The sequence below is a fragment of the Pygoscelis adeliae genome, unplaced genomic scaffold, assembly GCF_000699105.1.
Source record: "Pygoscelis adeliae isolate BGI_AS28 unplaced genomic scaffold, ASM69910v1 Scaffold14, whole genome shotgun sequence".
Taxonomy (NCBI): domain Eukaryota; kingdom Metazoa; phylum Chordata; class Aves; order Sphenisciformes; family Spheniscidae; genus Pygoscelis; species Pygoscelis adeliae.
Window position 1 is genome coordinate 3399495 of NW_008825109.1, and position 18082 is coordinate 3417576.

General features: G+C 36.3%; 1 protein-coding gene across 1 annotated transcript in view; it reads right to left on the reverse strand.

Moving 5' to 3' along the window:
* Positions 1 to 18082, reverse strand: part of B3GALTL (beta 1,3-galactosyltransferase-like) — a 69348-nt gene that overhangs the window by 10563 nt on the left and 40703 nt on the right. The window contains exons 6-10 of the mRNA XM_009327865.1: positions 16653 to 16764; positions 11380 to 11516; positions 9944 to 10007; positions 4988 to 5119; positions 3939 to 4008 (exon numbers count right to left, since the gene is read on the reverse strand). Coding sequence (XP_009326140.1) covers positions 3939 to 4008; positions 4988 to 5119; positions 9944 to 10007; positions 11380 to 11516; positions 16653 to 16764 — 515 coding nt within the window. The remainder of the gene's footprint in view (positions 1 to 3938; positions 4009 to 4987; positions 5120 to 9943; positions 10008 to 11379; positions 11517 to 16652; positions 16765 to 18082) is intronic.

Sequence of the window (18082 nt, forward strand, 5' to 3'; positions counted from 1 at the left end):
TGGTGATGAAAATGCTGTTTTCAAATACAGCATCATGGTTCTAAATGTTCTTTCTTTTTCTTTCCTACAATATTTAGAGAGAAACATTTTTACATTTTTATGAAAGCCAGTCAGGACAGTTTTATTTATATAGTAATAAATTTTCTTTTAAAATATGACTATAGTTTCATTCATATTACACTGAAAACTGTAATGTTTATGTTTATGCTAACCAAAGTATGGTATTCATTACTTTTACACTTGCTCTGGTAGACTTTTTAGCACACATCAGCATGAACACTATCAGAGATCAATCATTCTTCCAGTATTGAAACTGTTGCATTTTAAAAACAGCACACCCAACCGTACAGCGTGTAAAATATTCTGAATCAGAAACAGACCAAACGCACCTTTTGAAATACTACGCTTGTGTTATACATCATATTTGACAGCAACGTCATGTTAATGCTCAAAAGCACCTGTCTCTGGAGACACACTCACAGAAGGACATTTATAAATATCATATAACCAATTTTTATGCTATGGAGATTCTTTTCAAAGGAGGACTGCTTAATGCTTCTCTACAAGAGCAAACCTTTTCTTATGTTTGCCATTTGACATAAACATTTAAAATTGATCATACAAAGTTCTAATAACGATGCTATAAATGTTTAAATTATATCCAGAAGTGAATAAATTATGGGTAACACAAAAAAAGCTGAACACTTGCAGGGTGTTTGGAAGAGAATGATCAGATTAAAATCAATTATTTTTTTCCTTTTTAAAAATTAAATGGTCAGGACTTAGATGAACAGTTACTCTGAAACATCGTGAATTCTGCTGTCAGTGTTTGTCTGCTTTATGTTCTTTGACACCATCTAGTAGGTCTCATTAGTAGCAGCTAGCTCTTTAAATGGAGGAAATATTTACGTAACTTCCCTTTGCTGCTATATAACTCTGATGCTTGTGAACAACTCATTTCAGCCCCTTGCTGGAATCATCCGTCACCTAATTTGATGTCTGCTGCCTACCTACTTGCTCACTTTCCTCTACTCTGATCACACAGACACTTGTAGCATTTATTATTCTTGACTGACCAATGGTCAGTTTGATAAGACTAAAATGACTTGAAAGGTGACAGTTAGGATAGAGTAATAAGAACTCAATGCACTAGTGGAAAGGCTTTAATATTTGGAAAACATATAATTCCGCTTCTGCATCATTGTGCAATGGACGATACTGCTTTTAAAAGTTTTAGATACTTAAAACTGCTCTCAAATTTTTGCATTAAAAAATCCAAAGGGAATTATGTACAAAAAATATGTTCATACAACATGACAGTGGAGTTTTGAAATGTAAAGCCAGGAATTTCACAATACGTTAACTCTACCTCCTATGTACTAAAAAGTCACATTACATCACATAACAACTGCATAATCATACGTTAATTGACAGAGAATGCCACGTAAACTTTTTTTTTCCAAATAAAATAAAAAAAACCCAAAAGTCAGGAAATTATTTTCTTATTTTATGGAAATGTTCTATTTCAAAAGTGTTTCTCAGAAGAATAAAATCGGAAAGCTTTCAGAAAGGCCCCAATACAGAAGCATCACAGATATACAAAATGCTTCCAACCTTCACCTGGCAGAAGAGACACACCTGGAAAGGCTGCTTCACCTTTCTCCAGCCAAGGACCTCAACCTCAGTAGGGTGCTTTAACATACAGAACTATTTGCTATTACAGACTTACAATTTCTTCAGTGGAGTCTCCCTTTTTTGTATAAATGAAAAAAGTTCACTGAAACAAGGACCTGAGTCTCACCTCAGTTAAGTGGTCTAACAAGGAGGCTACTAGCTAAAGTGTCTTTCTCTTTTCCTTCTTTGTTTTGACAGAAATGTCACCATCCAGACTAATGTCTATGGGAAATTGAATCCCACAATACTCTAACTTCTAACAACACATATGTTCCAAAGAAAGAACAACTATATGAAATTTCTGACTAGCTATTGATGCAAATATTTATCAGTATGTATTAATACTTGTGATCACACAGAATTTTTAATACCGCACTAGAGATACTTATAGAAGGCCAGTTCTAAGCTCTTAATTATATTTTATCTACTTCTAGAACCCTGATGCATGTTTGCAGTCTTGAAATCTTCTTATATAACCATATACAATATGTGTATGAAGGAGAGTTATATCTGAATAAGTTCCAAAGTAAAATTTAGCAGCTTTTGCACATCGAGTTCCAAGCCTTAATGTTGCACTAATGTAGTTTTTTGCATACAATAAAAAATGACTTACCAGGTAAAAGGAGCTCTCTGAAGCTGGCATCCATTAATCTTTCAAAATCTTGAGTAAGATTATCCTCTATTGCATAACACTGGAAGCTGTGAGGAAAGTTCAAGAATTTTCCTCAGTCTTCAACAGGTGTTTCTTGAAGGATGTTTACGCTATCTTTTTGAAGCCTTATGTTCTTTACTGACTTTCTAGTTTTTTATTTTTTTATTTTAATTTTGATGTAAGAAAATAAACATGGATCCAGAAAGGAGAACTCTTCAGTGAACTCCAGTTACAGGATAGTCAATTCTGTTTTGTCAAAAGCTACTTGCTAAAGATATCCTAATGATTAGGTGATTAAAATACTGGAAATGTGCCTTCATCAAGTGCAGTAATATGAAGAAAAAAATTACATAAATCATATTTTGAAAAAAAAAAAAGAAAAACAACTGGCTAATAGTCTAAACACAGAAGTGACAGAACCTACAGTTTTGGATGCATTAGCAAAGGGGGGTTTGGTTAAGAAAAGAGCTTTTAACTCCATCCTGTCCTCTAACAATAGGCGTGGCAAAACCCCCACAAAATTTGGTACAACTACTAGCCATTATTTAATTTTCAGGTTTTTTGCCAATAATCACTTTAAATTAAGCTTATGAACAAAGCAAAGTAAGCCTAATGATGACAATATTATGTACCTGCAGTATTCAAGGGCACACAAAATTCAAGTAAATTCCTGGAAATAAATCCATTCCTGAATTTCCTTGTTAACAAAATGTCTAGAAGTAAACTAGAATGGACTGGTAGGTGGCATCAAGTAGCTAGAGCGTCTTCTGTTAAATCAGTGGATTTGGAATTTTTCCTTCCAAGTTTTGTAAACGCTGGATCAATCTCAACTTAGCTGAGCCTTACTGTGTATTAGCTGAAGCTGAGTGTCTCTCTGTGTCTTTATTTTCTGTGCCTCTGAGTAGAAAGTTAATACTCACTGGACGTATTTTGTTTGGCTGTGCTAGGTTTTTTTGTTTGTTGTTTTTACCATGGATATCATGGTCATATTTTCATGGTGACTTTCATTACTTGTGTAACACTACAATTTCCAGATGAAACATGCTATAGTGTTGCACACTTGGAGACTCCTGATCTGGGCCATGGCTTGGACAAAGTACTACAGCTGACCGGATTTCTAAAAAAGAGACAAAACTCCCATTCCAAGGATTATAAAACACCTGTGCACATCCAACTGCATAGAGTGACAACAGATAAAAGCAATACGACAGTGTAAGCTGCTCCATCTTTTATTGGGTGGGAGGGCAGGGCAAAAGGAAGGAGGAGAGGACAGAGCTTTCCGCTTGCTCCAATTTCTAAATACAGCTGCACAATTGTCACACATATTTTTCATTTAGATATTCAGTTTCGAGATTTTTGCCAACCAATCACTAATGATGAAACATCAAACAACCATAACTTTTTGTCTTAAACATCTCACAGCACTCCTGAAGAACTCTGAATAGCAAAAAAAAAAATTACTTAAATTCTGAAGCTTTCATGCTTCCCAGTGCATTTTGAAAATATTTCATTCCAAGAACTACACAGACAGCATATATCAGCTTGTTTTTTAAATATTAATTTAATAAACTATATTGCATGGAACTACTACCTTAACTAATGAACAACTTACTTCTGTCACCATGAAATTTCCGACATGTTTTTACAGCAACAAAAACATCTTCCTTTTTCACTGGCTCTCCCTATATGAACAGAACAAAAATTAATTTTTTAATTGCAGGCTCTGCCTGTAACATTTTATACGATACGTATGGCCATACATATAATAAAACAGAAAATACCTTTTCATTGTATAGCATATCAAGTAGAATAGTGTACTAGTAATACACTAGAAAGTACATTTTTGTCTCTTGAAAAAAAGTCACTAGTGGTTTAAAATTCCTGAAATAACATTATTGAAATACTCTTTCCATTGATGTAGTATTCTAACGTGAACTAAAACACATAATATTAGGAGAAGAGAATGACAGTATAACTTGCTGAACTAAGAACGATTCATCTGAAAAAGAATGTTTTCTTAATTTTTTTTTAAATTAATCACTATGAGAACATGTTGAACTGTACCATACTTGGAAAAAGAAGCTTCAATGCTAAACATTAGAAATCTTCGAATTTTCTCAACTGTAATAAAATCACGTAACTACTTTTATTAGTTTTCCTTTTTGGCATGTAGGATTTTGCCTTCCTGGAAGCATGGAACACTTTTTGGCCTCCAGCAACAGTTAACCCATAATATCATAAATGTATTCTCCTAGAGGTGGAAGATATGGGTTGTACTTTAATGCATCAAATACTATATTACATTTTATCTTTAGCCTCAACAAGTTTTAGATTCCTACTTGTGTAAAAAAAGATTATCTGTACTTCAGCATCTCACAGAAATGTAAGGAGAAATACTTTATAGATTATGGGCTGCTCAAACATTGTGGTAGAAAGACCCATTAAAGCATATGTGATACTTGTTTGCCAGGAAATATCCTGTGCCACGGAAGGCTGAAAGCATATCCAAAAGCAGATAAATGCCAGAACAAACTTTTTTTTTTTTTTAAACTTATTGAAAAATATTTTCTTAAGGTTTGAGATTTTTAAAGTCAAGTATTATGCATTTTAGTAAGAGTTTTACCTTTACTAAGTAAGTGGTATTTAAAATATGGTACCTACACAAAGTGGCAGAAAATTACTGAATGTTGTTGCACAATGATCAACCTTATACGAGTTCACATCATCTGTGCAGAACTCAGGCACTGGAGTAAGATGTGGTCCTTCCCCTTTCTGCCAAATATACAGGGCAATCTATCAAAATAGAAAATATTTATATCAGTAATGAAACGGGATAAAAATTCTCAGGGCATACAAAGAAATCACATTACAGGGCAAACTTAACAGGAAAACTGAAAAATCTGGGATGCTGTAGAAGATTTGTTCCTTAGTTGATTAACTAGCTGCATACCTTACTTCTTGCTCACGTTTCTAGAGCCAACATGTGATTTTTTTTGCTATAAAAGAAATTCTATAAACAGACAGGTTTTAAAATTTGTTTCATAGAATTACAATTAGTTACATATATTTAAGCATGTCAAAACAACTCATCTTTAACTTTTATAAGAAGTGGTAGAGTAAATATTTACACCTTCTTTTAAAGTAAACAAAAATCTTTACTGTGTTGCTCTTTTTAAATTATTTTGATAATGTGGAATAGCTAGGCCTGTTTCATGCTGTGTAGCAATTTTCAGCTTTTCATTCATTCATTGTCACCATTCTGTGGCGACAATTTAAAATGCTCGAAACAAGCAATGAATCTCCAAGAAGCTGTAAAATACAATGAAGGATAATGTAATAGATATGCTATCCTATAGCAGATTCTTGTCCATTTTAAATGCAACAACAACAAAAAAAGCCAGCCAAAATTCACAGGGAAAAAGGAAGAAGCAAACCAGTGATGTCTGAAGAAGATAAAAAACCCCACAACCTTTGTATTTACATTCAATTCATAATAAAAATAATAATATTTCAATCTGTATTTCACGACACATCAAGAACACTTAGACTTGCCCAACATTTCTATTGCAATACTTTTACACTGCTTATAAGTTTGCCAGACTAAATATTCAGGCAGGAAAGTTCTACACTGGGTGCCTACCAAGACCAGTTAAAAGATTAACTTCATTTTGTATAAAACTGTTCAGAAACTTGTAAGAACAAAATGAAGTTCTTAAAAATCTAAAAGGCAGAAAATAATATCTCAGTAGGTACGTGGATTCAGAGCTTCCCAGCTGCACTGCCATACACTCCCGATTCCAAATGCTTCGTCTCTCTTGAGGATAGGCCAAAGATGTGAAAGCATCTTTGGACAAGAGCTGTTTGAGCATATACTCAAGATGTAGGAGACCTGGGTTCTAGGTTTGCTTCTGCCTCAGTCAGAAGTTACAGCTTCTAGTTTTCAAAAGGGTGCCTACACCAACAAACCATAGATATTCTGGGACAGAGACTCTCCATGCTACCTCAAGAACCTGAGTTACTGTGCAGAAAGCAAGATTCATGGAACTAACAAGATAGTGTAGCAAAGGGGAGCCTGACTCTACTGCACAGGGAGAATGGGACTCCTCCAAGGGAAGAAAATCAGTCTTGGGTTCTAGTTCCTGTTTCCCATGTTATTTACACTATTCCCAATGACTCTTGCATGGAAAACAAATTAAGTGCTTCACTGGAATATGGGACCAGACCCAGCACACACCAAAGGCAATGAAAATGAGTCTCCTTGTCACTGTTTTATGCCTACTTAGGAACTGTTAGCTTTAACTGCCCCCCGCCCCGGCCCAGAATTCAGCTCCTCTTTTAGCAAATAATGTGATCATTAAGCTATTATTAAGAGGGCAAAATATTTCCTTCTCCCCAGTGTTCAGGAAGAACTCGGCACAAACCAAGAGCATTAAGTATGGTCTGGACAAGCCCAAGTCACCAAACCAATTACAGACTTCTAAGTTACAGATTATTATTTTCCTGACCATCTCATTTAGGTCTCAACATCCTCAGAAAATCCCAACTACCTGCACACAGCCATTTCTGAACTTAGAGGGAATAAAATAGAAGGGCCAGTTTGTTACATGCCCTGTTAGGACTGGGGACAGGCTTGAGAATACAGTAATATTTTTGAAACTTAAGCTTCTGGATTTGAAAGATTTTTGATAGCAAACAGCTAGGGTACAGTCACATACTAAAATACAATTAACTGATGACTTTTTAGCAAGTTGCTGATTGTAACGGGGCTGTCATAACTACACATGCGCTCTTAGACCACCTCAACTGCAAAGTAAAAACATTTAGTTTGATTGCACTGAAAAGTTTAAATTACTGTATTTTTCCTTGTAATTGAGCAGATGCAGATGACTGGGAGCTGTAAGTACAAACATGGTCGCTACTACTGCCCAGCTGATAGTGACTTGCTAAACCACTGTAACTCAGCTGCAGGTTCTTTCAATACAACGATGAGTTTTGTAGTTTGCAAGTTCTAATTTCTCTTAGCCTCACCATTATTAAGTGGTCTGTTTCTTTGCTGTTTTAGCAATGCTTCTGGAAACACAGATGATTAGCATTACAGATGAGTTCAACAAAGTATTAAAGGGAAAGGCCACTCTGTAGGGAAGAAAATGCATAAGCGTGAGTGGCAGTTAACACAAATACTGTTGATAGTGCTTGGAGTAGAGGAGGAGTATGGAAATGACATGTAAGACACACATGCTCGTGGTAAGGAGCAGCCAATAAACACACATACACCTCCAAGGTTATCTTTTTGCCTTGTCACCACATTCACATTATGGGATATAAGTGGTTCTTGACCCTGCCTTATAGCTGGAAGACTACATAACAGCAAGGGATGGGATTTCTAAAGTGCTTCCAGTACATTTTAAGATTGTATTAGTTCAAAATTCAGCTATTCAGAATGTCTATCACATGAACCAACAAAGAAGCAATCCTCCTGCAGCACAAAGAATATTTAACAACTGTAACTTAACATGAATTATTTATGAAAGTTCATAATGTGATAAGATTGCCCACTGAATAATGAAATCTTCAATAGAAAGCCTTAGAATGGTGTGAAGCTATCATATTTCCGAAGTGAGGTTAGAGTGCCATTTTCGGTTATAGAACAGGATGACAGACTGTTCCTAAAACAATGGATTTACAGTGAAAAGACAAAAAATATTCTTAGTCTTAGTCCTAGTTCAAATCTAATGTTAGATATACAAAAAATCCATTATTCACTTCCAGTTTTGAATACGCATCAGGGAATATGCTATATATTGTGCAGTTATAAAAAGTAAAAAAAAAAAAAATCTACAAATGAGCAGCAGCATGACAAAAACCCTTTACCATATTTGCAAGATAGGCCTTCCAGATGGACAGTGATATAAATGTTACGGATATAAGAAATAGGGATATGGAAAGTAGTAGGGTCTAAAAATCCTGATACAGAGCACAATAAAATACCAAGGACTAGAGGTACATGTTATTAGGACTCTGTCAAACTAAAACATTTCTTAAAACGTTTAGCATCCTCATAAATTTAAACATTACACACAATCATTAAAGATCACAGATTATATCCTTTGATTTGTGATTCACACAAGAACGACGTAGAGATAAACATGATTTAAGAAGGAGAAGATGGCGATTTATAAAATAAATGAGGGGGAATGGAGATGTCTCTAGGGAAACACGAGACTGCAGAAAGAATAACTACAGGGCTGAAGTAGGTTATCAATGGCAGTAAATTTGAAATGAAACATATGCAAAGAACTGCTAACAGAATAAGAAGTGGATGGAAGTCATTTTGCCAGTCGAGTGATCAATTGTTTTTCATTGAGCAATCTGTGGCACATAACAGAAATATCTGCTAATGAATTTGGTTTTTTTATGACACTATGTTTAAAGGCTTTGTCAGTGCTGAGGTAGACTGGAATATACGAATGACTTTGAGGTAGCTTACAAAAAGATGATTAAATTGTGAAGCCCAAGGTCTTGCATTTAGAAAAATTAACAAGAGGAAAGAAACAGCTTGTTGGCTTGTTTCACATAGCAAAATGAAAACTGAGAGGTGTCCAATTGCTTTGAGAAATACATCAGTCAAGGAGGGGAAACCATGTGAAAGAATAGTGTTGGCACAAAACCAAATTCATTTAAATATGCTACCAATTTATACTCTATAAATACACTGTAGATTTATATTGGAAATGAGGAGCTTTATAACCATTACAGCATAAAGATCTGGAACAGCAGCAACAGTTTTAAATAAGGTGGGTTTTTTTTCCTGGGCCAGAACCGTGATTTATAGCTGACTTTCAGAAGTTTTAAAAAATTAAAATTAATTCAACATCACTCATAATTTCAGGCCAAAATCAGCAAGCTTATTCCAGATTCATCCTCTCCTTCCACCCTGGTTCAAGACTTCACTTTGGTGACAGCAGAAAATCGTGGGCTGCACAAACATTTTGAAGGCAGAAAAAATAAAAAAGCTTCAGAAAAGGTAGCACTGATCTTCTTTCAGATCTTCCCACTCCTTTCTTCTCCTATTCCTTTCAGTCAACTCACTTATTCTCTGAACGACCTAGTGCTACCTTTTATAACCGTTGCAAACCAGAGACAAAAAAAAAAATAATTCCAGACTTCCATGCTGCAAGTTGCTGAGTTGATTGTTCACACAACAGTTTGGTTTAAATACGTTGAGGAGACTAAGTCCATCATATTTAGCTCTTAAGAGTCTGATTTAGAAAGTGAGTGAGGCTGGCTAGTATTGGAGACACTATTCATGTCAGCTTAAGCTTCATGGATTGGAAGTCTCTCTCCTTCTTTATAGAGCAAGCCTTAGAAGATACCTCACTGTATACAACCATGTATGTATTCATATATGAATGCAATTTTATTCCTGAATTCTTCTATGCTTGAAATATAATTTTAAAGTATTACACTATTCATAAGGAAGGGAAAGAAATTAAACATGCCATTGCAGTCAAACTTTTTAGCAATGTCGAAGAAAAATCTGTTATTTCCATTCTTATTTATCATCATTCAAATACCTAGATTTGAGACAATTTTTTCTTTCATCACATCACTGCTTACCTCATGCTTTAAATCTATCGTAAAGTCGGACTTGAGTGGTTCACTTTTCAACTTCTTTGCAAGCCTATATGATTAAAGATGAAGAAATTTACTCAAAAAACATATTTAAAAAAAATTCAATCGCTAGTGTATGCAGCAAAGTGTGGCTGATATTATTGACCATCTTATAAGTGGGGGGGGGGGGGGCAGGGGGGGGGGGGACACTTCTGTATTTATTGCCCCAAGAAGCAACGTATATTTCTTTTTCATATCTTTTTTTTTTTCATCTGAGCACAGTGTTATGATTTTAATAGTAGTTTTCAGCACACACATTTTGATACATTCTTGCTGCCCAAGACGACAGTTCTCATCTGGAGTAGATGGAGAGTCTGGCATAACATTTTCAACAGATTAAAAGCAGCAGTGCATTTGAAGCTCAATATTGATCAGCATCTCAAACTTCAGACAATATTCTCTTTTTGTCTATTCCAAAGCACAGTATTTAGGCACCTTCAATTTATGAAAACATCAATCCTTGTTACAGCAAGATGCATTCAACTTCTGAAATCTATGAACTTTTCAAATCTCATTTAAAAACTAAGCATGTAGTCTGAAATAAACATCTAGGTTGTCTCTATAGCATGAGAAACACTTGTAGAGGGCAATGCAGTCACTCTAAGATCCAGGAATAGAACTGCTGCCTGGGGGAGAATACATTTTTAAAATGACAAGAGGTGATATTAAACTAATTGAACGACTAGTACTGGACAACTATTAACTAGCTGACATGACATTAACTTTTAGATAGGCAGAGTGAAGCAAAATAAATCACACGCACAGCAATGATACAGAAATCTATTTCTCTACCTTTGTCTACTAATGAATTCTGAAGTGATTATTTATAATAATTATGCTTGGAATGTGTAGATTAAGAAAGAAATGGAATTTCATCAAAGGAGTACTTTCTGGGTAAGTTTATAGTGGGAGCACAAGTCTATGTAGGCGTACCCAGAGCTAGTTGTACATTACTGTGCCTGGTTGAATGTCTTGCTATGCACCTCAGATCCTCAAACTAAAGTAGACTTACATGTATCGGCATGGCTGCCGATAATAGAGGTGGCAGCAGCAAAAGCTCAGTGTAGGCTCTGAAGTCAAATCCATGAGAGGCCAGCCTGCACTGGTTGAGTACATCCCAAGCTGTCTGCCACAGTTAAGCTGCAGTCAGCAGCTTCAATTCAAAGACAGCTCAAAATTAAAATTTGACTTTGCATATCTACATGATCTGCAATCAGACCTTCAACTGTACTGCAGGAACACCTTCATCTTTTATAGAAAATATTAATCCATATGAAATTATAACCATTAAAATAATATTGATTAGCATCTAGAAAAATTGTATAAATTAAATTGTTAATTATTATCAATAAAGAAGAAGTGATTAAAAATTCAATTCTTACTTGTTAACAAGTGGAATGCTAAGTGCCCAACCAGCAGCAAAATCTGGAAATTTGAAGACTGTAGGATTTTCAGCAAAGGCATAATGGTGAATTATTGTAGATTCTTCATCATATAATGCTTTACCTAAAAACCACTCCTGTAAAGGAATATAGGAAACAACTTTGTTCATCTACAGCATCCTTTTAGTGAAGATGACAACTGCATTCATGCTGAATACAGCAAACCTGAAAACAAAAACAAGGGAAGTGTATTGTTCACAATAATCCGGACAAAAATTGTACTTGGTAAGAAATGAAACTAAAGGCAGTTCTCTGAATTCAAATACACACTGTATTTTCAAACTCCAGCATATGCCCTGGATTCCACCTGTTCAAAGGGCACTGAATCCCAGAATCATAGAAGGGTTGAGGTTGGAAGGGGCCTCTTGAGATTGTCTAGTCCAATCCCCCTGCTCAAGCAGGGTTAGCCAGAGCAGGTTGCCCAGGACTCTGTCCAGTCATGTTTTGAATACACTCCACAACCTCTCTGGGCGACCTGTTCCAGCGTTTGACCGCCCAAACTGACTACTGACTAGACAAGACACTCAAAAGCATTGCATTCAGGAACTTTATATATATCCATTTTGAATTTCCATCTGTCTAGCCTCTTTCACACTAGGGAACTTAAAAAGCAAATACATTTTAAATACCTTGATCTTCAAAACAGTTAAATGAAGAAGGTCCCCAGTATGCATTTGTAAAGCAAAAAATTAAGTAGTACTATTATTATTAGAGTTTTAAATAACAATGTTTAAGAATTCACTACTGACTCTGCTGTACCTGAAAAGAATTAACAGACTTAAATACTTCTTTAACATTACCGTCAGTTGTCTTAATCTTTCTGTTTAGAATGGATATAAAACAAGTATACCCCCACATTTTTGCAGAATAAGGACTGTAATGAAGGGAAAAAAGAATATATGTGTGTATATATATAATTAAAAAAAAATATATATATAAACTGCTTTTCAGGCCTACAGGTACAAACAATGAATCAGAATTCTGAATCACCTTAATGGTTATATTAAATCTTTAAATTGTGAAGTGCTTTGCATTACGACAGTAACTCAGGCTTTTCTTTTTCCTGACAGTTTATCAATTCCTGACCATTCATCACTAAAATAGATTCAAAGTTAGGGCAACTGTTTTTTCACAGAAGGTCCTCTTTCTCCACACTCCCTGCCATATTTGATTTTTTCCCTCCTTTAAAGGGGCAGCTATCAGCAACAGTAAAATATTCCTTCAAGGCATTAGCACAGTTCATACACTTCACACGAGATAAATAATTAATTTACACAAAATTCAAGACAAAAAGGAAAATATTAAAGCAAAAGCACTGTAGAAACATCCGGCCAAAGAAAAACAGTCTAACCCCAAGAGGATCTTGCATCTCAGTAGCCATCTTTCTAAATCCAGGCAGATGTTGCTATATAGACTGAGCTAAATTTCATAGCTCCCCAGAGTTGATGAGAAGCAATGAGTGAGATTTGGCCGGGGTGCGGCAGAGTCAGCAACAGCAGAAGAGGTTTGCATGCACCAGGAGACACCTCCAGCCAAAACCAACTAGCTGAGCCTGGCAGGAGCATGCAAGCATGGCTCCCCAGAGGACATTCAGCCTGGCAACGCCTCCCACTTCCAGCCAGGACTCAACCTGGCTCCCCAAAAGGCAATAAAAGGACAGCCCTCAGGAGCTACCAGGGATGCTTCTCTTGCCGTACACACTGAGTCAAAGCCACAGGTGCTGCCTGCTTCAAGAATCCCACCTCTGCAAGGACGGCCAGGACCCATATAAGCAACCACGAGTGAAAGATACGGGATGCCACCCCTGCCAGGAACACTGACTCTCCGAGGGACTGATGCAAGTGTAACATGGTATGCTTGTGTATGTATACGCGTGAGGCGCTGAGTGCATTTCGCATGAATTTTGCGTGTTTCTCCCCTCTACTTTGATCAGCTACTCTCACTAAAACTAAATTGAATATATCTTGTACTTGGCTAGTGACTTCTTCAGGTAACACAAATGCTGAAAACTTGTTTGCTCCCATAATCCCCATGTGCCTCCTGAAGCCGAGATGTAGGTGTTCGGGAATCTGTTGAGGAAACTGCCAAAGTTAAACTGACACTACCTGAGAAGGTAAGGGTGGAGATTTTTTCCCACTGTTTTTTTTAAACACCTTCATAGGAGTTGCTACCTGGTACCTACTTACTCAGCCTTTCATTTATACCTTCAATCACAACAGACCGTGTTTTCTCCTTCCTCTATTGGAAGGATTCAATAGTGTTCACTGGAAGGATTAAAAAACAAAATATTGGGAGGTAGAAGAAAATGGGCAAACATACTAATTTTTATGCACAAAGATGATTGCCTTGAAGGAATCAAAACAATTCTTTAGAAGCATTTGTGCACACCATTTTTTAACTCTTTTAGGGCTTCCAAGGCTTCAAAATGTTCATAACACAAGCACACTATTCTGTTTCAGAAATAGTTAATAAATAGCAACATTTTAATATGGCAATACCATCTGCAGAAAATTTACTTTCCTTTCTCTATAAAACATAGAAAATTAAACTCATACATATACTCTCCTCGGGCTTTCACATAATATTATTTCTGGCAATATTAAGCCACAAATCACAGTGAAGGCATTCCAGGTTACAGCCAATATTCTCCAAGCTTATTTGGTCATAACATTGTTTATTTACTACACTGATATGTAGGACAAGTCAATCTGTGCAGGCTGGCTTTACAAGATTAAATTAGTCCTATGCGAAGGAACTTATAAAGTAACTTAAGGAATGACAGTAATCAAATTGCATATAGGCAAAAATGCGGATTAAAAAAAAGAATGTGATTTATTGCATTATGGATAACTACCATCCACTAGATCAGTTAATATGTTGTGCTTCAAAAATGGCAAAAATCACCTACCTTTAGTAACAGCACTCCAAAGTCTTTAGAACACTTTAATAGCTGAAGGAATGTGATGCAAAAAAGAATACCAGACCTCAGGGAGGGCAGAGCTGACTTTACCTAACTTGCTAATCAAATTGATTCTACCCACTCACTTTTGTATCCACTTACAAATACCAAGACAAGTGCACCAAATTCATCTGTTCAAGACTTGTGTCTGACACAGAGGACAGGAGATTTCGTCTGTCACATCCCCACTGTGTCTTACTACAACATCTTACGAGTTCTTAATATTCTCAAAGACAAACTGTTCTTTAGACAGATCTTTTATACCCTTTAGGTATCAACAGCTACTAAGTCATTGCTGCCCATCAGCTTGGTTTACTCATGCTGGATATCTTTGGGGCTGTAGTCTATCGTCCTGCCAGGACGACAGGAAGAGGAGTGGCACATACAATTTGGTTTAACCTTGCTGCCATCTTCCATTATGAAAGCACAGGTTGAATCAATCTGCTGTTGAAACATAGAATCACAGAGCAGTTGAGGTTGGAAGGGACCTCTGGGATCATCTGGTCTAACTTCCCCTGCTGAAGCAGGGCCACCTAAACAGCAGGTTTCCCAGGACCATGTCCAGATGGCTTGTGAGTTATCTCCAAGGCTGGAGACTCCACAACCTCTTTGGGCAACCTGTGCCAATGCTCGGTCACCCTCACAGCAATGTTCAGATATATTTCACCATCTGAGCGCTTGCCTTGAGGCCTTTATGTAAATCAGATATTCCTCACTGTTTTTTAGTTTTACTGCAGTCAATAATGTCCTTGGTTATCAATGCAGGTCATTCTCTTAACATTCCTCCACAGTCTCTTATGATGCTTTCACACATCTGTTTTCATTCAACATTACATATGAGTCTCAATAGCTCTGTTACTAATCTATACATATCCAGACTGAAAAGCTGCAGATACATCAACTATTCACATGCCCCTTGTAGGCCTTTTACTGTGATTAATGTATACCAGCTTTTTAATATGCAGACTACTGACATTTGAAAATGAATAATGAACTAGCTCATTCTGGTCTAACTCATCTTAAATTTTGTGAGTGATGGACTACTACTGTACATAAGGAATCAGTTATAGACTGTTACACTAAGATGATGATTACTATGTACAAAAGCAGAACATTTTATTTTCCTTTTAATGCAGGTTGGAACATAATTTGTTATTGTAATAGAATTTACATGTAATGCAAAGGAGAGATTAAAACTGGCATAAGGGCAGCATCTAGAACAAAAATTTTTGTTTCTATTCCGAGAATGTCAACTAGGAGTAGGTGTTTCTGCAACAGAAATAAATGGATATTCCAAAGGCCTGAAAATATTCAGTCAGCCATTTTGAAGACAGTGTTTAAAAATGTAAGAACTCTGAATTATTATTATTATTATTACCATTTTAGAAAAGAATTGTGAGAAAACACAACAAGGCCATGTGCCTGCAAAAGAAGTAAATATGCTAAAGTGAGATCTGAAGCAGAGTTCAATACTCAGTCAAGGTAACAATAAAGACGCAAAGCATATTTCACACAGGAGATTTTGGCTTCTTTTATTCCAGGCAAAGGATGGACATCAAGCTGAATTTTTTTCTGAACAGTGAGAATTCTAAACATTAAAAGCTTTTGTGTCAGGTACATTGCCAAACTTACTTTGTTCCTTGGTGACTGCATTTTTCTTTTGTTCTGCAAGTCTTTTGGTGTTGTTTCTTTTCCAGCAGCTAAAGAAAACTGTCTAATCACCAAGACAGTTCAGAAACAGAATGCAAGTAAAATACCCTACTATATTAGATCAGAGACAGTTAGTCAAACTAACATCAGTCATTCTGTCTGATGATAATCAGAACTGATGACAGACAGGAAAACGGGGAGAGGGGACCACACAGCAGACTATATTAATCTTCTTATTGATGCTACATCATTTTCAGGCTATCCACAGAAAGAATCTTTTCTCTGCTCAATTTTAACAGTTCTTCAACAGCTAGACAGGCGCTCATACTGCTTTGTGTTAAATACCTTGCTCACTCTCAGCCTCAGCAACAGAAATCTATCCCCCTATTTTAAGCTGTTTGGATACATCTTTTCCAATGTTTGGAGCTCTGGGCCATCCAGGCGGTGTTATAAAACTAAATTCTGGACCACAGAAACTGTTCCGTAACTAGGAATTCTAAAATTCTGTATGTATAATTTTGTACTTAAAATGATTCCACGTTTCATCTAAAAATCCATTCAAACACATTCAAAAGAAAGTGAAGTATCTGAATTTTTATTTCACCTTAGACTCGTCAAATCTTCCAAGTGTTTCTAGCAGCTTTACAACTTGTATTCTTGTATCTTCTTCACAGAAGAAAATCCATGAGGAGTTCCTACCATAGGTAACAGAGAAGCTAACAAAAGAAATTAACATTTTACTAATAAACTGGCTTATGAACAGAATGATAGATTCAACACACATTCCCCAAATATAAGTACTTTGCAATCAATTATTCATTTACACAGAAACAGAAACTTTTAATACTTAGAATTACATATCAAAGGACTACAGTGAATGGATAAAGATATTGCCTCTGCTGCTATCTATTTATATAGCACCAGTTATTCCAGAAAGAAGGGAATAGAGATACATAAAGAATGTCCTCTCAGAAATGCATAGGTACTACGGTCTAATAGCCACCTATGAACTCAGAAGTTGACAGACAGCAGTCTAAGCTACCTTCCCCTCTGTACCTTAACTCTCTTCCAACGAGCACCATTGTTGGGCATCTAACACCATTGCAACAATCATGAAAATGCCTCATGATAGGTTTTCTCACAGCTGTTTGACACTGATCATCCCCAACCTAAAAACTTTGTTAGCTTTTTCAGTACACTGAAAATACACAGATTGAAGGGACTCCCCTACCTTCCTCAAAGCTAACACTAATCTCAACGCAAGATTCCTGGCTCCTTCAGAAAATTCTCATTCCTTATTTCTCTACTCCTCCCAGCTTAATTCTTCCACTACTTAACAAAACAAAGCCTTATTAATTCGTGACATCCTAATGGAAAAAAACCCCAATCTTTACTTGTCCAGTTTCCTTTGCACAGCTTTTACATTGATTTAATTAAACAAATCATCTGAAGAGAGGGATAAGAAAATTAGCACCTATAAACATCACAGATTTCTTCCTCTACAGCATTGCCTACTGATAAAATTAGCAATGAAAATAAACAGCAGAAATGTAAGTCAGCAAAAATAAGTAAAAAAGGCTGATAGGATCATTTATGTTTTAGGGAATGGTATTTGCCTAAAAAAAAAAAAAAAAACAACCAAAAAAACAAACCCACTATCTGAGAAATACTTATGCTACAACATGCGATGCCTGCCTCTGCAGGTCTTTTAATTACATGCTAGAAGCACCAGATGGTTGCCAGGTGCTAAACTAGTTCAGTCTTTTTTCATCTGGGACAAGTCATTGTGCTGGTTTTGGCTGGGAGAGAGTTAATTTTCTTCACAGTAGCTAGTAGGGGGCCATGTTTTGGATTTGTGCTGGAAACAGTGTTGATAACACAGGGGTGTTTTAGATACTGCTGAGCAGTGCTTACACAGAGTCAAGGCCTTCTCTGCTCCTCACACCACCCCACCAGCAAGTAGGCTGGGGGTGCACAAGAAGCTGGGAGGGGACACAGTTGGGACAGCTGACCCCAAATGACCAAAGGGACATT